This window comes from Dermatophagoides farinae, chromosome 2 (assembly GCF_024713945.1).
Source record: "Dermatophagoides farinae isolate YC_2012a chromosome 2, ASM2471394v1, whole genome shotgun sequence".
Lineage (NCBI taxonomy): Eukaryota > Metazoa > Arthropoda > Arachnida > Sarcoptiformes > Pyroglyphidae > Dermatophagoides > Dermatophagoides farinae.
The window spans coordinates 756333-780937 of NC_134678.1; the positions used below are offsets into that span (position 1 = coordinate 756333).

General features: G+C 30.8%; 4 protein-coding genes across 4 annotated transcripts; 3 read left to right on the plus strand and 1 right to left on the minus strand.

The window, feature by feature from the left end:
* Positions 1 to 1335: 1335 nt before the first annotated feature.
* Positions 1336 to 12512, plus strand: LOC124493065 (uncharacterized). The gene is made up of 9 exons (XM_075735779.1): positions 1336 to 2372; positions 3335 to 3685; positions 3768 to 3873; positions 7167 to 7469; positions 8638 to 8826; positions 8926 to 9092; positions 9936 to 10149; positions 10290 to 11496; positions 11596 to 12512. Exons 1-9 carry the CDS (start codon positions 1986 to 1988, stop codon positions 11891 to 11893), a joined length of 3222 nt encoding a protein of 1073 aa, XP_075591894.1. The 5' UTR covers positions 1336 to 1985; the 3' UTR covers positions 11894 to 12512.
* Positions 12513 to 18891: 6379 nt separating this feature from the next.
* Positions 18892 to 20467, plus strand: LOC124500113 (glutathione-specific gamma-glutamylcyclotransferase 1). Its single transcript, XM_047064155.2, has 2 exons — positions 18892 to 19733; positions 19804 to 20467. The coding sequence occupies exons 1-2, from the start codon at positions 19584 to 19586 to the stop codon at positions 20380 to 20382; spliced, it is 729 nt and encodes a 242-aa protein (XP_046920111.2). The 5' UTR covers positions 18892 to 19583; the 3' UTR covers positions 20383 to 20467.
* A 216-nt stretch (positions 20468 to 20683) lies between these two features.
* On the plus strand, positions 20684 to 21846 carry Pbp49 (proximal sequence element A Pbp49). Its single transcript, XM_047060199.2, is given in 2 exon segments — positions 20684 to 21796; positions 21799 to 21846. Coding segments are annotated over 2 exon segments (1104 nt in total). The 5' UTR covers positions 20684 to 20721; the 3' UTR covers positions 21828 to 21846.
* Hsp83 (Heat shock protein 83) lies at positions 21843 to 24295 on the minus strand. Its single transcript, XM_047060186.2, has one exon. It carries the CDS (start codon positions 24293 to 24295, stop codon positions 22139 to 22141), a length of 2157 nt encoding a protein of 718 aa, XP_046916142.2. The 3' UTR covers positions 21843 to 22138.
* Between the last annotated feature and the right edge of the window lie 310 nt (positions 24296 to 24605).

Consider the following 24605-nt stretch of genomic DNA (forward strand, 5'->3'; position numbering starts at 1 on the left):
TGTGTGTGTGTGTGTTTCTCCAGTGAAGAAAAGCGAGAAAAAAACAAATGGAAACATAATAAGGAAACCAGAAATTGAAAAGGAAATTAAAAGATCCAACAAAACAGCAAGCAACAACACTGTTTTGTTCATTTGAGAAAATGGAAAAGAAAATTTCTAGATCCAAGAAAGGAAGTCAAAAATAAAGCAAAAATAAGGTGCGGCAATTTTTTTTTCACTTTTTGTTTTTTTTCCACGATTACGTTATTTGTGGATTTTCAAAGAAAAAATTCGATGGATGGACTAGCGTTTTTTTTGCGATGATGATAATTGTTTTTTGTTTTTTCTCATTGTAATAATAGACATGAGAGAGTTGAGAACGTTTGTCACCAGTTGATAATGATGATCATTTTTTTTTTTTGCTAAAGAATTTCTTTTTCATTTTTTTTTCTGGTGATAAGAATCGCTCGCGCCAAAAACTTGTTATGTTCAATTATTTTTGCCCTTTATCATTGTCGTTGATGATGCTGCCAAGACATTCTTTTGATTTGAAAATTACTTTTGTGTGTGTGTGTGTGTGTGAGTGAGAGAGAATTGGACAATGGATGACACACACACACACACACACAATGGGATGCTTTGGGATATGTTTAAAAGATAATGTTTTTTTATCTGATTATTATTGCCATCATTCAAAAGAGAGAGAGAGACAATAGATATTCATCATACTGGTTGGTACTAGGGGTTAAATGCCATTTTTTTTTGTACGGGAAAAAAAATGTTTAAATAATTGTCCGGCTATATAATTATCTTGACTATGATGATGATAATTAATTTATTTATCGTTTTTTTTATTATTATTATTTTAAATATCATGGGTTCCACCGGAAATTTTAATCCCATTTTTTTTTTTTTTTTTTTGATTATTTGGGAGAAATTCTTGAATTTTTTTTTTTTTTGAATTTTTAAAAAAAAAATTAGTCCATCCCCTTTTTTTGTTCAATATACTCAGGTGTTTTTTTTTGTGTGTGTCTGTTCTGGTCTGTTCTGTTCTGTTCTGTTCATTACATTGTACCAGCCCACCTGAGTGTGGACACACATAGGTGCACAACACATCACATAATAACAATGTGTATAATATGAATGAGGAGAAAGTAGAAGCAATACCAAATGTGATTGGATGAACACACACACACAGAATATAATTTGTTGAATGTAGTAGTAGCATAGATGGAAACTAAAAGAAAAAGAGAAGCAAAAAAAAATGTGTGCGTGTGTGTTTGTGTTGCTCTCTCTTTCATCGTCATCTTGCAATTCGATTCGAACCATCATCATCATCTTAATAATAAAAATAATCAGTCTATGACCATTATTCATCTGGTTAGGACGTGTTTCGGTGTTTTGGTGTTTTTTTTTTTAAATTCCAAATCGGATGACGATGGTGTCCAGGTTCTTTATCATTTTTAATCATCATCATCATCATCGATTATCATCATCCAATCGACAAATCCAACTTTAATTTATCGAAGAAGAAAATGTGTATATGAAAGAATAGTAGTAATCTCTAAAATTGTCAATGACAACCAATCATCATTATCAGTGGTTTTTCATTCATTGATCAATTATCTGCTGCTGTCGAGGTTGATGATGATGGTATAGATTTCCATTGACAACCAAATAGCAACAACGAAAAGTAACAAAGAAAAAAAAAATTCCTCAATCACCGTGTGTGTGTGTGTGCATGTTTTGTTGTAGAAAATTGTAACCACAGAGAGAAAAAAAAGTGATTCATATTCATCTTCAAGTGCCTGTCTTTGCCATCAACGTTTTTTTTTTGGTCATCATCATCATCATCATCTTTGATTACATTCCAACAACAACAACAACAACAACAAAAAATGAAATTATTCTCGATTATTTAAACGAAATTGATCTCTACTCTGTTTGTTTAATTTGTTTGTTTGTTTGTTTTTTTTATTGTCTGAGAATTGAATTCAAATTAAAATATGGATCGATTATCCAATAAAAATGGTGACGATGATGATGGTCAAATAATCGATGATCATCATCAACAAAACCATCCATTATCAATACATTATAGATCAATGATGATCAATCATCATTGGTCATCACTAATACAACCACAACCACAATCAAGAACAACGACGACGACGACGACACTATTAAATAATGTAAATTATTCAAAATTATATAGAACGACAGTGATGAATGATGATGATGATAATGTTGTGAAAATGTCAACAACAACAACAACCAAAACAACAAAAAGGCCACCACCATCATCATCAAGATTACTAATTAATAATTCAAATTCTAATCATTTAATGTTGATCATCATCGTCATTATTTTAATACATCTCTTTATAACTCATGTAAGTTTTTTATGTTTTGTTTTAAAGAATTTTCATCGATTTCGATTCTGGCTGTCTGTTGGATTGTTGAAGAAACCTTGAAATTCTTGTTAGTCAAAAAAAAAAATTAAATGTAAAGAAAGATGTTAGTTAGATGTGTGTGTGTTTTTTTTTTTGTTAATTGATTGACCAATTCAACAGAAAAAAAACAAACAAACTACTGTGGTCATTTCATTTCATTTCATTTTTTTTTTTTTGTTTGTTTGTTGTTTTTAACGATCGTGGGAAACCATTTGCAGCAGCAGCAGCAGCAGTAGAAGCAAAAAAATTAAAAAAAAAGTTGCCGGAATGTTTGTGTGCATGTGTGACGATGTCAAAACATGAATGACCACACAGAGAAATAAACCAAAAAAAAAGCGACAACAAGCGGTCCACAATACAATTGTGAATTAAATTTTCTTCGTTTTTTTTTGTTGTTGAAAGTTTTTAATTCGAGATTGGTGATGTAAATGATCACCAATCGGAAGTCACAATATAATCAATCACACACACACACACACACACACATCCAAATGATGACCGGATGAGAATTTTTTTTCTTCTTTTTTTTCTTGTTTTCATTTTCACGCTTCACGTTTTTCTGGTTGATTGGTCATCAAATAACCATAAAAAACGTATTTAGTTGTTTTTTCTTTTTTTTGGATTTCACAAATTATTCACACTTAATCAAAAAAACAAAAAAAAAAAAACAAAAACCCGGCGACGCCCACGGAATCGATGATTGATTTTTTTTCACTGTTTTTATTTTATTTTTTTGTATGTTTACCTGTAATAATTGTTGTTTTTATTTTTTTTTCATTTCACAATTTTCACTTCACCAAAACGAAAAAAAAACAAAACCAACACTTGTTGTCATTGTTTACCAATGGTGGTGATTGAATTCATTGATGATTTTTTTTGGCTTTTACTTCAACTACACACAGGTATCTTGTTTAGGAATTTTTCAATTACGACTTGACAGATTTGTCAATGAATATAATCGTGATGCATCCGGTCGTTGTTGTGGTGCTGCTGCTGCTGCTGCTGGCCATAATAATACAACGACATCGACAACAATTTGTAAAGAAAAATGTCAAACATTTTTTCGTATTTGTTTTAAAAATTATCAAGCAAATATCGATACTAATTCAAATTGTCTTTATGGCGAGAAATTAACTCCAGTTCTTTCACCAATAACAACAGCAACAAGTGATAGTCATCATCATCATAATCATCATTCTCATCATTCATATTATAATTATACAATACAATTTCCATTCAATTTTACCTGGCCAGTAAGTATTCATTTATGTGTTTGATATATTCAAATTGATCTAATTTAAATTTTTTTTTTTCATATTCAATTCATTCAAAAAGGGTACATTTTCATTAATAATTGAAGTATGGAATAATGTGACAACCGCCAACACTACTACTACTACTAACATCAATACGGCTGCTGCTGCTGCTGCTGCTGATCAACGTAAGTTTATCCAAAATTTTGAATTTCTACTTAGTGTGTGTGTTGTACATGAATTTTCTTTTGTTTTTTAAAAAAAATATATAAATCCACTTGCCCCAGCTACCAGCTGATGATTTTTTTTCAGCTGCTGTTTTTCGTTCAGATTTCAAAAAATAGATTCATCCATTTTTTTTAAGCTAGATCGATCGATCTATTTATTGTATTAATGGTTATTGTTGTTGTTGTTGTTGTTGTTGTTTTTAAATCTTTAGCATATATCAAGGTTACCTTTCACCTTTTTGTTTTGTTTTTTATTAATCATCATCATCATCATCATGTTGGCTAGCCATTGGTTTGTGTGTATACATGTATATGTGTGGGAAACTACCCTAAGGGCAATCTCATTCATCGTTCTGGTCGTCATACACCATTTTACCTATGACCATCATCATTCTGTCTTTTTAAACATTCTGTATTACACACTAGGCTAAAAAGTAAATGACAGACGTTTCTAGTTAAAAATTGAAAAATTTTCAATTTTCACCTTGTCTTTCACTATGTGTCTCTGTGTGTGTTGTCACCACCATGTGTTTAATAGATGTAAATGTCGTTGTTGTTGTTTGAAAGTTTTTTTTCTGCAAAAAGTTAAACAACAACAACAACAACAAAGCAGGTTCAATGATGAAATAAAATGAAATGGTTAATGGTTCAATGCAAAACGTAAAAATCATATTCAATAAAAGGTTGTCAACCTGTTTTTTTTCTCGTCAATCTAACAAACACTTGGTTCCAATTGATATTGGCTGGCTGGCTGACTGAATGGCTGGCTGGGACCAAAATTTTCGTTTCCATTTTCCAATTTATTTTTTTTGTTTTCGTTTCCTTTTTGTTTTGTTTATCCCCCCTCACTATTTTCTCTCGACAAACTTAACCTATCCCAGGTCGATGTTAGTAAAATCGGTGTGTGTTTGTGTGTGTAAAGATGTCGAATGGCAGGTGTTTTCTATTTGTATAAATTTGATTCTCACACACAACAAGAACAAGCAAATCCATCCATATACAGAAAAAAACAAGGTCCAAACCTGGTGTATGTGTGTGAGAGAGAGAAAAAAAACGTAAAAGTTGTGACAATAAAAACAAATGAAAAATCAAAGAAAAAAAAAGTAAAATAAGATCCATATGGGACTTGTGGATTTCCTTGTGGCCCACCTCTCTCTTTTTATCTCCCTTTCTCCAAGGTCCACAATCAACAGGAATTGACAATCTTGATTATCCAAATGTGTTCAACTCTCTAAGAGCTAGATTTTTTTTTCATTGGGTAGAAATAGTACAATAATTTCATAACCTTAATTCGCCTTATGGTGCGTGTGTGATGATCATCATGGATCATTTTTTTTGGTACTACGGCCGTACTCTGTTTTTTTTTCTCGCTAATTCACTGACCAGCTGTTGATTTTCTTTTTATTCTTCTTCATTTTTCTTATGTTACACTTTTGGTGCTGCCTGTTCCCTGTTATGGTACACTTTATTTGATTTTGATTTGATCACACACTCATTGCCATCTGGCATGTTTTTTTTAACTACGGGCTGGTTTTGGTTTCAGTTTCTTGATAATAATAATAATAATAAAAATGGTCAATTTTAACTACAAAACAACAACAGTTGTTTCTCAAGACAATCACAAACTTCCTTCACGTTCAAAGACCTTGTTGCTGTGAACCCGATTTTCGATCCGTCTGTCTTTTTATTATAAAACTGATTAGCTTTCTTTGCTTGATCATCATAGCCTCTGATGGATTTGATTGGCCACTAAAAAAAAACTTCTTGTTGTTCCATAAATTTGTAATATATGAAAACAACAACAACAACAGACGACAACAGATTTTAGCTTGATCATATTTTGGTTGGTGACAATTTTCAATTTACTAGTTTTTTTTGTTTTTTTTCGGGCAGTAGCCAACCACAATAAACACACCAAGTCTGTTGTAGTATGGTTTTCAAGGAGAGTTTGGACCGTGAGAAAGTCTCAAATCAGTGTGTGTGTGTGTACAACCACCACCACATCATACAATTGTCATCGAATTTACTGGTACTGGTACTGTGTGGTAACAAGGATTGATGTAAAGATTGAAATCCAAATTTGACGGATCAGTGTGAGTGTGTGTGTGATATATTTGGTGCTTGTTGCACTCCTTTTTTCCGTTCACACGTTATAATATGTCGGTTTGTTGTTTTATTATTATTCTTCTGCACTTGAAGATAAAACCAGAAAAAAGGTCCACAGCAACAAGTGTTTTGAAATTTAAAAAAAAATAGAGCTAGGTTATATTTCATTCCATTTCCGCCATGGCTTCGTTGTAAAAGTTTTGGAAAAAAATTTTTCAATTTCAATGTCAAAGATGTAAAAAAAAATGAAAATCAAATTGCAATTTCACTTTCATCATCATCATCATCATCAGATCAAATCATCTTTTCAATTCTTAAAAAGATAAAGCAAAAAAAAAAATAATTGGCAAGATTCCAGTCATAATAATAATCATCATCATCATAAAATGTGTGTGTGTGTGTGCGCGTGCAACAGGTAGTCATTCATTCATTCATTCTGGTTCAGTCAGTCAGTCAGCGGGCACCTGTATTTGTCACATAATCTAAGAATTCTAGTTTTTTTTTACTTTACTTTTGATTTTCTTTATTTCATTTCATTTCATTTCACAATCATAATAATAATAATTACTATGTTTGAAATCAATGACTTGAATGAATGAATGAATGAATGTGATGGTGAAAACAAACTAGCCGGTCAAGCGTAGTTCCTCGCGACAAAGAGAAAAAAAAATTCAAGATGATGATGATGATGAAGGAGAATATTTTTTTTTCTATTCCTTAAAGACGATTATTCCTGTAATAATAATAATGACAATAACAAACTAATATCAACCTATGACCTTTTCTTGAAATTAGAAAAAAAATGATGATGATGATGAAGGAGGAAGATTGTCGCCAATGATAATGTCGTGTGTGTGTGTAAGTTTTATTGAAACGAAAGAAATGAATGAACAAGAATCAGAACCTATTGATTAGCTTGAAAATTGTTCATTCATTCATCATCATTTTTATTGTGAATGAAAATTTCAGAATTCTTCATGTGTAGATGAAATAAAATACTGGTGAAAGTGATTTTCTTTTCAAACATTCGGACACGCACAAATTTAATTCAATTGACGACCACCATTATTAATCAATCAATTATTAACCAATGACCTAATGATAATCAATGAATTTTTTTTTCTCTTTTTTTTGTTTGTTTCAAATAGATAATAAAAAGAATTTAAATTCCAAATTACCATCATGGAATTCGACACCGAATTTAATAATCAGATCATTTGAATCACGACGTAATGTATTGGCAATGAATAATGAATGGACACATTATGAATCACGTATTAATCATACATTATTACAATATTCATATCGTATACAATGTAATGATAATTATTATGGTAATTCATGTACGATTAAATGTACACCACGTAATGATCTTTATGGACATTATAATTGTGGTTCAAATGGTGAGAAAATATGTCATCAAGGATGGACAAGTGAATATTGTGACAAACGTAAGTGTGTACAGTATACAGTATACAGTATATTTATATGATGAATGTATTTGATTTACTTAGAAAAATGAAAACAAAAAATCTCAACGACAACAACAACTTGTTGTTGATTGAGAATTGTTAGACTAGAAAAAAAAATGATTATCATATATCAAACAGAACAGAAACAACACAATCAACCAACGAATTTTTCTATTTATTTTTGTAAATATTGATCTAAGGATGTATTGATGAATATTTTTTTCGTTCTCTTTGCTGTTCTGAATGTTCTGATATCGTTTTTTTTTGTGTGTGTTGATAACAAATAAATAAACACCAACACCAACACACACACACCGAGTACACACACTCAAAGAATGTCCATGTGCTCTATATTCACATTGCCTTATGTAATTGTTGTGTGTGTGTGTGTTTGAGATGACAACCGGATATCCCGTGATGATGATGATGGTGGGTCGTCGTCGTCGTCGTGTTTGATAACCGATATTCTCAAACACTAAACAACAACAGTGATATATAAAAAAAAAAAATTCAGGCCAACACTAAAAAAAACAAGCAATAATCCCAGAAAGATTTTAATTTTTTTTTGCCATTTCTTGTTATTCTTCAACCAAAAAAAAAGTCTGATTTACAGACTTTTGACTTTTTTTTTAACATTCTCATTCATTCATTCATTTATTCATTCAATAGATAGAAACCAATTAGTTGCAATGAAGACAAACAAGACGAAATAAGAAGAAGAAATTAATTTCTTTTTTTTTCTCTCTCTCTCTCAAAAAGGACAAAGTTCATAGCCATCATCAACGATCATCCTGATGATTGTCAGACACACACACACAGTAGTAGCTGTGGCGGTGGTGGTGGTTTAATTGTCCATCAAGCGGAACAAATTGTTTTTTGTTTTCTTTGGCCACCAAATCACTTCTATTGTGGAAAAAAACAGATAAAGAAAGAAACAAAATTCAATAGTTTAGATTTTCTTTGCAGATTATCAACAGGTTTTCATCATCATTTCATTAGACACCAGTAGTAGTAGTAGCAGCGGCAGCAGTGAACAATGATAATAATAAACAACTATGCTGATGATGATGATTATAATGCCAGATTAATTATGAATTTTATCATTATCATAAATTTTAATTCAAAAAAATTTCTTTTTTTTTCACAGCAATCTGTCGATCATGTAATGAAACAAACGGATCCTGTATACGGCCAGACAAATGCCAATGTCGTATGGGATGGACAGGTGATGATTGTCAACAATGTAAACAATATCCGAATTGTAAACACGGTTATTGTAATGTACCAATGGAATGTATTTGTAAAGAAGGATGGGGTGGCCTACTTTGCGATAAAGGTAAAAATCCAAAAAAAAAATGATGAAATGCAATCCTTTATTTTTTTGTTCTTATCTAATAATTTGCCTTTGTTTGTTTGTTTGTTTTTTCTTTGTTAGATCTAAATTATTGTACAAATAATCAACCATGTAAAAATGGTGGTCTTTGCACCAATACTGGTGAATCATTCACGTGTCAATGTCCACCAGGATTCATTGGTGAATATTGTGAAAAAGAATTGGATAGTTGTGATCATTCACCATGTTATAACGGTGGTACATGTAAGGTAAGAGAATCTTTAGTATTTGCTTGGCTTGGCTTGGCTTGTCTAGAGCTTTTTTTTTATTGCCCACTCTCTTAATATGGTCCATATGGTCGTCGATTGGTATCAATCAATATTCAATGTGGCATTATAATTCCAATGGATAAATCTGTTGTTCTGTATTGTTTAGGGTCCATATGGTTAGTCGTAGTCGTAGTCGTCGTCGTCGTCGTCGGCCATGGCCACATATACCTATGTTTCTTGTACAGATCACAGATGGTTATCGTTAGTTAGTTAGTTAGTTAGTTAGTTTTTTTTTATTTTCTCATTACCTTGAGAAACAAAAATGAATGTGAACCAAACACCTTGGCTAGAATTTTATTTTTATTTCATTTTCAGGGCAAAAAAAGACATTATTTTTTTTAAATTTTGAATTTGCCAGGAAAAAAAACAATAACAATAATCATAACGATGATGATGATCAGTTGAAATTGTGGAAAAGATAAGTTATCAGGTTTTTTTTTCATTTACTGCTGCTTCTGTATGCATATATAGATAGATAGATCCTGGTTTGTTTGTTTTTTATTTTCGATGACCATCGATATTTTTAATATTTATAATATATCGATAGATGGCCAATAAAAAGAGAAACAAAATAGTGAAAGTCATTGTCATTGATGATGAACAATCGATTATCGATGAAATCGATTCTCGATTTATTCATCATTATCATGATGATGCTCGATTGTTGTTTTTTGCTGCTGGAGTATTGATTTTTAAATAAAGATATAAGTTGATGATATGTTTACGGATTTCCGATGAATAAAATTCCGATTTTTTTTTTTGCAAAATTTTTATTACAACCAGAATAATGCCATTACAAATTATACATGTGACTGTCCAATCGGTTATGGTGGCCGTCATTGTGAACAATTGTTGAGTGTTTGTTCCAATAATCCATGTGAAAATGATGGTACCTGTATTGATGGACCAAGTGGTTTTCTTTGTGCTTGTAAACTTGGTTATTCTGGTTCACGATGTCAAATACGGCAAAAAGGTTGTTCACCAAATCCATGTCATGGTATGTTTCAAGTGTTTTTTTTTGTTGAATTTTTTTTTTAATTGAAAATTTCAAAATTAACCGTGAATAATAACATTTTCTTGTTTTTTTGTGTCAATTTATTTTTCTATCAACAAAAACAAAAACAACAACAACAACAGGTGGATCATGCCAAATATCAAATTCAACAGATGAAACATATAGCTGTGAATGTCATGCCGGTTTTTCCGGTGATCATTGTGAAATCAACATTAATGATTGTGAATCAAATCCATGTTTAAATAGTGGTACTTGTGTGGATGAAATCAATACATTTCGTTGTCGTTGCCCGCCAGGTTTTGTAGGTGAACTATGTGAATTGAATATTGATGAATGTTCAATGATGAAACCATGTCTGAATGGTGCTACATGTGTTGATCGTAATAATGATTATCTTTGTATTTGTCCACCCGGATTCACTGGCAAAGATTGTTCCATCAATATTGATGATTGTGTTAATTCGCCCTGTTTTAATGGTGGCCAATGTCATGATCGTATCAATGGTTTTTATTGTCAATGTCATCAAAATTATTATGGTAATCGTTGTGAATTTATTGATTCCTCATCAACAACAACAACAACAACCACGACAACAGTGACAAATATTTTACTACAAAATTCATCATTACCATTTTGGGCTGAAAATCATCATGATAATTCAATCAAATTATCATCAACGACATTAATGTCCATTTATTCATTGGCGATTCTGTTGCTTGCCATCCTATTCGTTATAATCATCATAATCGTATGTAAAAGATTACGACGTTATGGAATAAAATTGAAAAGACGTCGTGATGAAGCCGAAACTAGAAGACAAAATGAACATAATGCTATTATGAATAGTATGAATAATAACAATAATAATAATAATGCAAAATATTTGGATCTAAATTCTGGCACTACTACTACTACCAATGTAATTGTCAACAGTCTACATCGGCCAGCATCCATACATCAATTGAATATGAAATGTCAGCCTAAAATAACCAATGAATATGTTATTAATAATCAACAATTTAATCATCAATTCAATAAATGTGCTACATTACATAATGGTTTTCGAACAATGAATCTAAATAATAATAATACAATGAAAGAAAAAATGATCAATTGTGGTACTGCTTCTGCTGCTACTATCGATGATCCATATATGCATACATATGAACAAATTCAACAACAACAACAACAGCAGCAACATTATAAATCAAAATGCAATCTTTTATCAAATAACCTGTCAATGAATAATCAACAACAACAACAACAACAATTATACAACGTTGATCAATATTCAATGATGAAACAATCAAATGTTGATCTATATAAAAGGTATGTGTGTGTGTGTGTGTGTGTATCTAAATTTTTTGCATTATGATTCTTATTGTAGAATTTATTCTGAATTCTAACGATTTTTTTTTCTATTCACAGTGATTTTCTAATTGTAGCCAATAATAATAATAATGATCATCATCATCATCATTATAATACATCAGTTGAGAATAATATTCTTACAACAACAATATCACCATCATCCAGAATGAATAATAATCATCATCATTATGGTCGATCCAGATCTGTTTATAATGTGATATTAGATGATAATAATGTTGTTGATGATGATTGTAATAATATTTATACACAGCCAATATATAGTAATAATGGTGAACATAAAGATCAAAAAATCAATACTAATAATAATAATAAACTACATGCGACAGAAGTATAAAATCATCCGGAATCGATCGATCGATCAACTGCCCCACATTAACGAGCTTATCATCAATTTGGAAAAATGAGGACAGTATAAAATGCACACGCTGATTGTTATCATCATCATTATTTGTTTGATTGATTTGATTAGAATTCTTTTGATCATTATCAAATTATTTAAAGAACAAAAAAAAAATCTCTAATCTTCTATACACACACACACACACACAGTGATTATTTTGTTGTCAATATACATTTTGCTTTTCTGTTTGTAAATATTTATAATCATACATTTTGCACACACACACAGACATCATTTTCGTTTTTCTTGCAAATTATTGTGTATTATATAACTATATATCATTATCATGTTGATTAATTTCAAATTTCAAATTTTTCATTTCTACAACCACAATCACAACCACAACTACAAAAAAGTATTATCCAAAGGACCGAAAACAAATACTACTATTACTAATACTGCTACTACTGCTACTATTGCTACTACTACAACGTGCATCCAATTTCATTCAATTTGAATTTTTCTCTTTTTTGAAGCCAAAAAACAAAAAACTGAACATTTGTAAATAATAATAAAAAAATAAAATAAAATAAAATTTTTTCTTGAAAAAAAAGTCATGAAAAATGTCACAAATCCATCAATCAATTGTCATACAATTTTTTTTTTTGGGGGGGTTTCATCAATGATGATTATCGATATTGACTTTCAAATTATTATGTTCTACGTGTAAATTGATTTTTTTTTTACAACCCATAGTTTTTTTTCTGACTTGGAAAAAATTTTCTGTGTGTGTGTGTGTGTATGTGTTGGATGATGACTTGATTTTGAACGTTGAAACAGAATATGGTGTGTCTGTAAATGTTGACCATATTTTTTTTTTTTTTGGACAACACTAATGGACTCGTTTGTCGATTCACACAATCATCGGCAGATGATGATGATGATGATGATGATCTTTGAACCAAAAAAAAAAAAAAAAAAAAAAAACGAAATTCAACATTGAAAAGCCATAAAGTCTTCTTATTATTCGTTTGAGGCTATAAAAATTTTTTTTTCTTCTTTGGTTTTCATTGTAGAAAAAAAAATTCAAGAATTTCAGAAGCTTGTTAAATGTGTGTGTGTGTGTGTGTGTGTGTGTGTGTGTGTGTGTGTGTGTGTGTGTGTGTGTGTGTGTGTGTGTGTGTGTGTGAGGAACCGAAAGTAAAACGAAAAGTTCATGGCTCGTTGGTCATTAGATAGATAGTTAGATAGATAGAACACACACACAAAAAATCAATGAGTGGTATAGGCATGCATTGCAAGCAAGCAGGCAGTCACATAATTATCGCCCATTGATTAACATACACATACACACACACAACATATATAACACATTATCGATTAACGAAATCAACCGAAAATGAATGAAAGTTTTTTTTTTCGTTTTCATTCAATCATTCAATAAGGAATTTGAACGAATTTTTGTTTCGTTTCGTTTCATTGGAAATTCATGAATCAATTTTTTAGACGACAACGACAACAACGACAACAACGACGACGATGACGCTTTTATTACCCATATATAAAATATAATAATGAACAATGTTGACAACCAACCAATCAACAAGTGTTTGAATTTTTTTTTTATTTTAGTGATCACCTTGTGAGGCTAATGGCTAAATCTCATGTGATGACCTTAGAATAGATGACACTTTGCACATATACACACACACACACGGTACTAATTAATGAACCGAATCGAAATATTCCCGTGTGTGTGTGTGTACGTGGTGACATTGATAATCCTATGCTTGCAGCAATAATAAAAGACAAAATTGACCCCTTCACATATATTAGTGTCTCTCTCTTTCCCTTTCTATGCTGTATTCAATTATCATCATCATCAAGTGATTCTTTTCTCTTTCATATATAGTCAATTATAATGACCTTTGACATATGATCAAAAAAACGGTAGCCAAATCTGGCTAAATAAAAATGCATAACAATGAAAAAACTTGTAAAACTTTATTTATAAAATTGGTCCTTGATCCATTATCATAATCATCAAAATCGATCGATTGATCAAATAAATATAAAAAAAAGAGAGAAAAAATTAATTGATTACAGCAGCAGCAGCAGCAGCAAAAAATCGATACAATTTTCCAATATAAAAATGCTCTTTTCCGTTGTGGATGTGTGTGTGTGTGTTGTGCAAGTTGCAAATACAACATCGATTGATGATCAAAAAACAAACAAACAAACAAAATGAAAATATGTATTTTTTTCTGCAAATGCGTGTAAATAAAAAAAATATACATAACGTATCGGATACGTTTTTGTATTTCTACATTTTAGATTTAGAATAAGGATAAGGATAACAGCAGCAATCGAAAAACGAACGAAATGAAAATTGGGCGCCAAACTTACGCCAACAGAATAGAACAGAAAAAAAACATGGATTTTTTTTTTGTTTCTATTTGTTTCTTTTGTTATTTTGTGTTTGTTTTTGTATTTTTATATTTTTGATTTGATTTCATATATAAAAAGAAAAAAACAATACGTACACAGTGAATATTTTTTCATCATCAAAAAAGGTCAAAGGACAAATGATTGAACAGAAAAAAAAACAAAAAACAATAGTACAGAAAATCTAAACTTACAGATAGAAAAAAAATAAGCATCCGGATTCATTACATTCATTCATTGAATCACGCGGTATTTTTTTTTTATCACTGTGCACAGATTCATTATCTTTAAATATTTCCTATGATATGAAGTCTGTGTGTAAACAATAATTGTCAACCAATGATGATGATGTTTCAATGAATGAATCGAAGGAATTTTTTTTCGGTAAAATCTTATCATTCGATCATCACCATCATTGATGGCCAAAAAAAAACTACTACTTACTTGATTCCGACTTTGTGAAAAATAAAGCTGAAAAAGAAAACCCAAATAAACAGACAAACAAACAAACAAACAAACAAACGAAAAAAACCTGCCGATATAGCAACAGCAGCAGCAACCAAGAAGCTGGAAAAAAAATATATGAAAGAATCATGTGAAAGTTGATGCGTTTTTTGTTTTGTTTTATTTATTTTTTGTTGTTGTTGTTGTTGTTTCTCTCAGAGACATCTCATTGAGAGATGTATTTCGTGAGATTTTTGTTGTTGTTGTTGTTGTGTCGAGGTCCGATATTCAAAAAAAAAGAAATGATTTTCCAGCGAGAGAGAAGGAGAGAGAAAACATTAAACATTGAGATGAGATAACAGTGTGAGAGAAAGAAAAAAAAACCGGCCAAATTTGCTCGCAATAGGGGTAATGATGATGATGATGGAATTTCTTCTTTTTTTTTGATGAGGCTGCTCCTGGTAACGAAAGAGTCATATATCGAATGATGATGATTATTTGATCATCATCATCAGCATCTTCATCGTCGTCGTCGTCGTCGTCGTTTTTGGTTCTCACCGGCCGCTTAAATTTCTTTTTTTTTTACCTTCAAATTTTCAATATTTCTCTGATATTTGAATGCAACGAAAACGAAAATGATGAAAAAAAAAAGAATTTGACCCTTATAAACATCGTCATCGTCATCATCAAAAGATTGCGATGACTATGAAGGGCTATAGATACTGTGTGTGTGTGTGCACTGGTGAGAAATTTGTTTTCACATCATCATCATCAATGCTCATGCAAAAACATAAACATAAACATTTCGTTCATTTAATCTTTATTTTGTATCAAATGATGATGATGATGATGATGATCGAATTTTTTTTTGGCCAAGAAAGAAAAAGAAAAAGAAAACATTTGTGTGTCTGTGTGTGTGTGTTCATACGTATGTTATTCTCACACACATTCTTAATTACAGAATCACACAATGGAATGTTGACACACACACACACACACACAAAGAAACCAGAACTGAATTTCATCAAATTTTCAAGCCAACAACAACAACTACAATGAAAGATGATCAATAAAAGTGAAAAAAAATGACTGATGGTCAGTGATAATCATCATGTTTTTTTCATTCAAAAATTTTATGATTTTGTTTTATTTTAATCCTTCAAAAATATGAAAATATTCATTATGTGTGTGTGTAGAATGAAATGAAATGAACCATAATAAATTATATAATAATAGCAGATGATGAGCTTTGTGTGCATATTTTCAAATGATTCATTCACTCACTAGACTGATTGATTGATTGGCTAGCCTCGAGGCTAAAATATTTGTGTGTGTGTGTGTAATGAAATGAAATGAAAAAAAATTTAAATCCCTAATAATGATCCATATTTAAAAAATAAAGTGATTGACAATATGAATCGAGCTATTGAATGAAAGATTATCGTAATTAACTGAAAAAAAACTACCCTGACTGACCGGTAGGTAGGTAAGCAGATAGGTATGTGTGATTGATCATTGGGTCCCATTCAGATTTATTTTCTTTCTTTGTTAAATATTCCCAATGGATCGATTGATTTACATATATACGTTTGTTTTTTTTTTTTTTTTTTTTGAAAACATTTTGTACACTTGTTGCTGGTTATTGCAATTGATTATTGATTGATTATGGAAAATGGGAAAAAAAAGGATTTTTTCCGACATGATAATCATCATCGTCATCATCATCATGATCCATGATCAAACAACAAATCAATCAATCAATCGATCGAATTGGAAAATGAAAAAAATCTTTTCTCACTATCTCAATCTGAACACATACAAAATTCGTTGTTTTGATCACACACATGCATGTTTGATGACATATTGATCATTGACATGTTTTTTTTCAGTCAGAGTCGGCTAACGAGTGAACGATTGACAACAACAAAATGATTTTTTTTTGTGTGTGTTCATGTTCATTATTGTGTCATGTACAAAATGGACAAGAAAACAAAAATGAAAAAAGCGTGAACACACACACACACGCACAAACAGCAAAATATCGAATGTTCAATCAATCAGCAGGAATCCTAAACGAAACAAGAATCATAGAAATTCGGTCCACCGAACAACAACAACGAGAACTGAAACTGGCTTGTTCACTACACCATAATTAGCTTGAATATGAAGAAATGAATGCAAAATAAAAATCAATTTCAATGAAAGTGAATAATATTTTTCTGGTCTTATTCTTATGAATTTAAAATCAAAAATTTGATCAAAATTTGACCACTAAATCGATTTATACACGATGAAAATGAAATCAGCCTTTTAATGGTCATCGTTATTTTTTTCAATACATACACAATAACAAATTAATTGATTTCACTCTCTACACCGTGTACGCATCGATTATTTTTTTTTTCATCGTCATTTCAACAATAAAAAAGAAGAAGGAGAAGAAAGAATCAATTCCATTCATAGGTGCGATATAATTCGTGAAAAGAAAAAAAAAATCTAACGTGCGCCATCCACCATCACCACATCACAGGGAAAGAGAGAGAGAGAGAGAAAAGGCAAGAAAATGGCTGAACAACAAGGGAAAAAAATGAAATTATGTAATAGCTCGACTACTGGTTTGATGGCTTGATGATGTATGGATGGCTGACTATGGCCAAATCATTAATTCGAGATCCATATTGCCATTATCATCATTCATTCATCTACCCAAAAAAAAAAAAAAAAAAAATATTGAATTGAATAGCCTATATAGCCACGATAATTGATGATAATTGACCAAGTAAAGACTTGACTTTTTGGCTTGGTTTGAAGGCCATTCATTCATTCATTCATGGGTTGTTGTTGTTCAAATGAAAAACCATTATTATGATGATGATAATTATAATCATCGTCATCGTCATTAACACATTCAATTCGATCCAAGAAAAAGAAAAAAGACCAAAATTCACCACAATCGTTCGTTCGTTCTTGTCAATCAATGAATAAAAATGATTCTCGAAACAATAGATGAGCAACAAAAACAACAAAAAAAAACGAAAAAGAAAAATTCATTTTGTTCAAAACATTAGTGTGAACAACAACAACAACAACAACATGGAAGAATTTTTTTTTCTTCCAACCCATATTCCATTCGGTCTGGTTTTTTCTGTTGTCGTTATTGTTGTTGTTGTTGTTGTTCCGATTTCTTTTAGGGTAAAAAAAAATGTGCGAAAAAAAACATCATGCTTAAAGTGATTCAAAGATGTGTGAATGATGTGTGTGTGTGTGTGTGTATGGCGGCAGACACTGAATCAAAATACAACGACAACAACAACAACAAATTCCATTCGAATGAATAACAAGGAACAGACAAAACAAAGTGGAACAAAAACACACACACACACACCAATACAATAACAATGTTCTGTTGTATATATATTTGTGTGGTGTAATGAAAAAAATTGGCGATAAATTTTATTTTTTTGAAAGTTTTTCTCTTTCTTTTTCTCAAATCGATTTGTTTTTGTAATTTTTTTATTTTTAAAAACAAAAAATTTTCTCTCTTTCATTTTTCGCCACAAAAGTTGTCGGAAGTAATACGCATTTGATGACGATAATGACGAAGTATCACTCATCACTTATATATATATATAGAAAAAAAAGAAGTTAAATTTGGAATCAAGAAACGCACGCACACACACAAACACTGAAAAAAAATTCAATCAATCAATCAATCAATTGATTTTATTCCGTGATTGATTGATTGAACTATTTTCCCATTTGCTATTTCGGTTTTATGGTCTATAAATACCTCGTTTTGAATTCAAATTCAGTCGATCAAATAGATAATTTAAATTTTTGAAATTTTTTCATAAACAAAAAAAAATATAGACAGAATTTTTAATCGCGCCATTTTTTGTTTAAAATTTTTTTTAAACCGATATAATATCGCCATCTATTGGCGTTTTGTGTGAAATAAATACATTCGAATTTTTTATTAAAATCATATATACATTGATTATGTGCCATTGATTGATATATTCATCATCATCAATTCTACTATTCATTCGAGTTTGTAACATCGAAAGAATGTGACCAAATTATTATCATCATCGTCGTCGGCACGTTTTAGGCATGATCATCATCATTGATTATAATGTGCAGACACATTATCACATGTGACATATATAAAAAAAAATGGGTAGATAGTGCTGCCATCGTTTTTTGGTGATTTTTTTTGTTTATAACCCATCGAAATTCATGTATGTCAAATGTATGCAATAACAACAAAAACCAGCTATATATTTCGCACATAGACACACAAAATTATATACAAATGCTCGAAATTTTTGGCTTGATACAAATTGTTCAATGCCGTATTACATATACGTTGTTGTTGTTGTTGATGATGTTGTTATTGGTGGCATTTCATTAAAAAACGGACTCATTAAACATCATATGAGTTATAATTTTTGAAGAATATCAATGATGGCATACCGATCATGATAATTCAACCTTCATCTTTCAATCAATCATTCATTCATCATCATCATCATCATCATCATCATTTTTAGTAGTTAATATTCAATTTAGATTTAGAATCTTTTTTTTTTGTTTTTAATTTCATTTCACGTCTCAATATTCAAAGCAATCGTTTCATCATCAAAAGTTCAAGTTCATGATTGAATTTTTTTGTTTTGTTTTTTTTTCATTACATTACATCCATCATTCGTAGAAGTTGTTGTTGTTGGTAGTAGTGGTGGTGGTGGTGGTGGTTTTTTTCCCTTGGCAATAGATTTTTTTATTATTTTTGGAAATGGCCAATGAAACGGTATGGGTATTTGCTTATGGATCATTAATTTGGAATCCTGGTTTTGAATATAAAAATGTAATCGTTGGCTATATCAGTGGATATTCAAGAAGATTTTATCAAGGTAGTGATCAACATCGTGGTTCACCTGAATCGGTAATCTATTTTATTTTGTTGATTTTAAAACATTTCTAATGGAAATTTTTCATTTCGAAAATTATTATAGCTTGGTCGTGTGGCCACTTTGGTCGAAGATGAACAAGGTTTCACCTGGGGATTAGCCTATTTAATTGCAGATGACCAAAAAGCATTAGAATATTTAAAACAACGTGAATCCAGTATCGGTGGTTATACAACGATAATGACAAAATTTTATCCAAAAGATTCACGTATTAAAGAATCAATACAGACCTTGGTTTATATTGCATTACCATGTAATCGATTATTTCTTGGCCATAGCCCACAAATAGCCGCCGATATTGCTCAATCAAAAGGATTTTGTGGCCATAATGTTGAATATCTATCAAAATTGGTTGCATTCATGAAAATTGAATTGCCCAATATTGTTGATGAACATCTACAACAATTAGAATTGGAAGTGAAACAAATTTTACAACAAAATAATCCAAATTTACTAAACTATTTTACCGATGCAATCAATTCATGGCTAAATAGTGATATATTAAGTTTAATGGAAGATATAAATGATTCATTCAAAATGACCATTAAACCATCATTCATCAATAGACAAATGATTGACAATGTGCCTAAAAAACAACAATTACGTTGTATGATTAAGTATTGATTTAGGAAATTTATTTTTCTTCGTATACGAATTCATTTATGTGTGTGTGTTCAAACAAATTTAATAAAAAAAAATTATTTTTCAATTCTAAATGAATCTAATATGGATTAGGATTTTCAAAAAAAAAAAATTTATCTATTTTTCAATTTTTCTTTGTAAAAATAATTAAAAAAAAAATTTTTTTGTGAATCTGGAAAATTTTTTCGGAAAGCACTTTTCGATCGATTGAAAAAAACTTTTCGGGAAAACCATGAAATTTCGTTTTCATATTTTCATATTTTGTTTTCATATTCGAAATTTTTTTTTTTGTTTTTCAAATCATTGATAACATAACCAGCCATGGATCATCATGAAATTAAAACTTTATTATCATCATCATTATCACCATGTCCAGTATTTGTTTCGAATATGAAAATTTCCGTTAAAGAATTTATTGAAAAATGGAAAAATCATTTGTCTAAAGAATTGTCATGGATCGATCATCATGATCAAACTGAATTGACCGTAAATCAATTGGGTAGGCCATTGCAATTTGTCAAAACATTGGAACAAAATCATGATCTGGATGAATTTATCGATACATTGATCAAAGATGGTGCAAATCTAAATGTAGCGGTTGGAACATCGGAAACGAAATTTGATGCTCAACGTCATTCGAAACAAAAATATCGTCATAAATGGCTAAATAAAATGGTCGATATCAAAGATAAACATACGGATCAATGTGATCACCATAATCCATTGGCCGTATTGACCGTACAAATATTTCGTCCAGTATATAAACATTCATCGAAAATAAAGCTACTACTTGATCGTGAATATGAAATACTTTCCTGTCAAAAATTGTCCGTTTTACGTGATTCTTATTTCTGTATATCCGATATGATACATCAGGCTGATTATAGTGAACATCCTGAAGTGTCGGTGCCAAAAAAAATGAAAACACATGAAAAAATTGGCTTATTCATCATTGAGAATACTTTTTATTATGATGATCGTTTTGAATTGGAATCATTCGACACAATTTTCGATTGGACCAAACAATCATCACACTCAGTGAAAAAATCAGATTGTTTTGAAAAAAAATCAATGACTAGCACACGTTTTGAAGATCTAGAAATTCGTCTAGGCTATCCATATGTTTATATGCATCGTGGTAATTGTGAACATTTACTGGTATTCACTGATATACGACTATATGTGCCGAAAATTGAATCCATCACGGCGGATAATTATCCACGATTTACAATGATGGAAGATATTATTACGACCAAATGTCAAATGTGTCAATTATATTCAGCCAAATGGTTAACAATGGATAATAAACGTTTGCCATTATCGCCATATTATTTTTGTCATAATTGTTTTGTTACATTTAATTATGATCAAGATTTACAAAAAATTGGTTCATTCCGTGCTTTCCATTACTTTGGGATATTAATTGAAAAAAAAACATTTCATTTATTCAATTTCTAATTATTTTTATTCAAAAGTGGATTATCATTTCAAATTACAAAATGTTTTTCAATTTCAAATCAATCAATTAAATTTTTTTTTTTTGCAGATATTTTGGATAGATAATGAAATAGTGGTAAATGTTTGTTTTTTTGTTTTGTTGTTTAAAAAAGGTAAGTGGTGTGTGTGTATGGAGAATGAGAAAAAATAAAAAGTGTTTCTGTGTATTAAATGTTTGTGTGAAAGTTTAAATGAATGAGAAATTTTTAAAAAAAAGCAAGAAAATGTTTAAATGAAATTTTTAATCAACTTCTTCCATACGTGAAACATCAGCAGCTTGAGCTTGACTATCCGGTACGGTTGGTTCATCGATAACATCACCACCATCATCGACAACAGTATCATCTTCATCGATACCGAGGCCAAGTTTAATCATACGATAAATACGTGAAGCATGTGTTTGTGGATCTTCCAAACCGAAACCAGAACAAAGCAATGCAGTTTCGAACAAAAGATTGACCAAATCTTTGACAGATTTATCATTTTTATCGATTTCAACTTTTTGTCGAAGTTTTTCCACAACTGGATGATCAGGATTGATTTCCAAATTTTTCTTGGCTGCCATATATCCCATTGTGGATGAATCACGTAGAGCCTGAGCTTTCATGATACGTTCCATATTGGCACTCCAACCATATTGGCTAGTAACAATACAACATGGTGATGATACCAAACGATTTGAGACCAATACTTTTTCAACTTTTTTATCCAAAATATCTTTCATTGCTTTACAGAGATCTTCAAAACGTTTTTTATCTTCTTCAAGTTTCTTCTTTTCAGCTTCATCTTCTGGCAATTCCAAACCTTCTTTGGTGACCGATACCAATGTTTTACCATCATATTCTTTCAATTGTTGTACACAATATTCATCGATTGGATCCACCATATAGATTACTTCATAGCCACGTTTGCAGACACGTTCAACGAATGCTGAATGAGCTACGATATCGCGTGATTCACCAGTAATGAAATAGATATGTTTCTGATTTTCTTTAATACGTGAAACATAATCCTTCAGCGAGCACAATTCATCACCCGATGATGATGTATGATAACGCAATAGATCGGCCAATTTTTTGCGATTAGTAGTATCTTCATGGATGCCCAATTTGATGTTCTTGCTAAATTGTTCATAGAATTTTTTAAATTGTTCTTTATCATCATTCAATTCTTCGAACAATTCCAAACATTTCTTGACCAAATTTTTGCGAATAACTTTCAAAATTTTATTCTGTTGAAGCATTTCACGTGAGATGTTCAATGGCAAATCTTCACTATCGACAACACCTTTGATGAAATTCAAATATTCGGGAATCAATTCTTCACAATTTTCCATGATGAATACACGTCGTACATACAATTTGATGTTGTTTTTTTGTTTTTTATTCTCAAATAAATCGAATGGTGCACGTTTCGGTATGAACAATAGGGCACGGAATTCCAATTGACCTTCAACAGAAAAATGTTTGACAGCCAAATGTTCATCCCAATCATTGGTAAGGCTTTTATAAAATTCACCATATTCTTCTTGACTGATTTCATCGGGATTACGCATCCAAAGCGGTTTGGTTTTGTTCAATTCTTCTTCATCATTATATTTTTCTTTGATTGTTTTCTTTTTTGATTTTTTCTCTTTTTCTTCATCAACATCTTCAATTTTGGCTTCATCAGTTTCTTTTTTTTCTTCACCATCTTTTTCTTTATCATCATCAGCAGCAGTTTCTTCTTCATCATCAGAGATTTCTTTTTCACGTTCTTTTTGGACCATCAATTTGATTGGATAAGCAATAAATTGTGAATGTTTTTTGACAATTTCTTTAATACGACGTTCTTCACCATATTCAATTTGATCTTCTTTCAAATGAAGGATGATTTTCGTACCACGACCCAATTGTTCACCAGTATCCGGTCGAATAGTGAATGAACCGCCAGCCGATGATTCCCAAATATATTGTTCATCATCATTATGTTTGGAATGAACAGTAACCTTATCGGCAACCAAATAGCCAGAATAGAAACCGACACCAAATTGGCCAATCATCGAGATATCAGCACCAGCTTGCAAGGCTTCCATAAATGCTTTCGTACCAGATTTAGCGATAGTACCAAGATTATTGATCATATCGGCTTTTGTCATACCAATACCGGTATCGATGATTGTCAAGGTTTTTTCATCTTTATTCGGAATGATACGAATATACAAATCTTTTTGTTCACCCAATTTACTTGGATCAGTCAATGATTCATAACGAATTTTATCCAACGCATCCGATGAATTCGAAATCAATTCACGAAGAAATATTTCTTTGTTACTATAAAATGTATTGATGATCAAGCTCATAAGCTGAGCAATTTCGGCTTGAAAAGCAAAAGTTTCGATTTCTTGTTCTTCAGGCATGATGAATTTTTTTTAGACAGAATAGATTCGAGATACAATATATAAAATTTAAATCACGAAAATTTTTTTAAAAAAATGATGAAGAAAAAACGTTTCAATTCGAACAATGGAGTGAAAAATGATGAAAAAAAAACGAACAATGTGCAATCGAAACGAAGCAAAAAAAAAAAGAATAAATGGTGGAAGTGTGCGTGCAGTGTGCATGTGCTTTTATATAAACGGCCAGATGAATGTTTCTAGAAAATTCTACTCTATTGTCGAACATTACATTACATGCGGTTTTCTATTGGCAACACATTCAGTCATCATC

Bases quoted from the DNA above. Each gene is read 5' to 3' on its own strand.
- LOC124493065 (XM_075735779.1), top strand. From the start codon at position 1,986: ATGGATCGATTATCCAATAAAAATGGTGACGATGATGATGGTCAAATA. The intron at 3,686-3,767 runs GTAAGTATTCAT...TCATTCAAAAAG, and splicing joins CATTCAATTTTACCTGGCCA to GGTACATTTTCATTAATAAT. The intron at 9,093-9,935 runs GTAAGAGAATCT...TATTACAACCAG, and splicing joins ATAACGGTGGTACATGTAAG to AATAATGCCATTACAAATTA.
- LOC124500113 (XM_047064155.2), top strand. From the start codon at position 19,584: ATGGCCAATGAAACGGTATGGGTATTTGCTTATGGATCATTAATTTGG. The intron at 19,734-19,803 runs GTAATCTATTTT...AAATTATTATAG, and splicing joins ATCGTGGTTCACCTGAATCG to CTTGGTCGTGTGGCCACTTT.
- Hsp83 (XM_047060186.2), bottom strand. From the start codon at position 24,295: ATGCCTGAAGAACAAGAAATCGAAACTTTTGCTTTTCAAGCCGAAATT.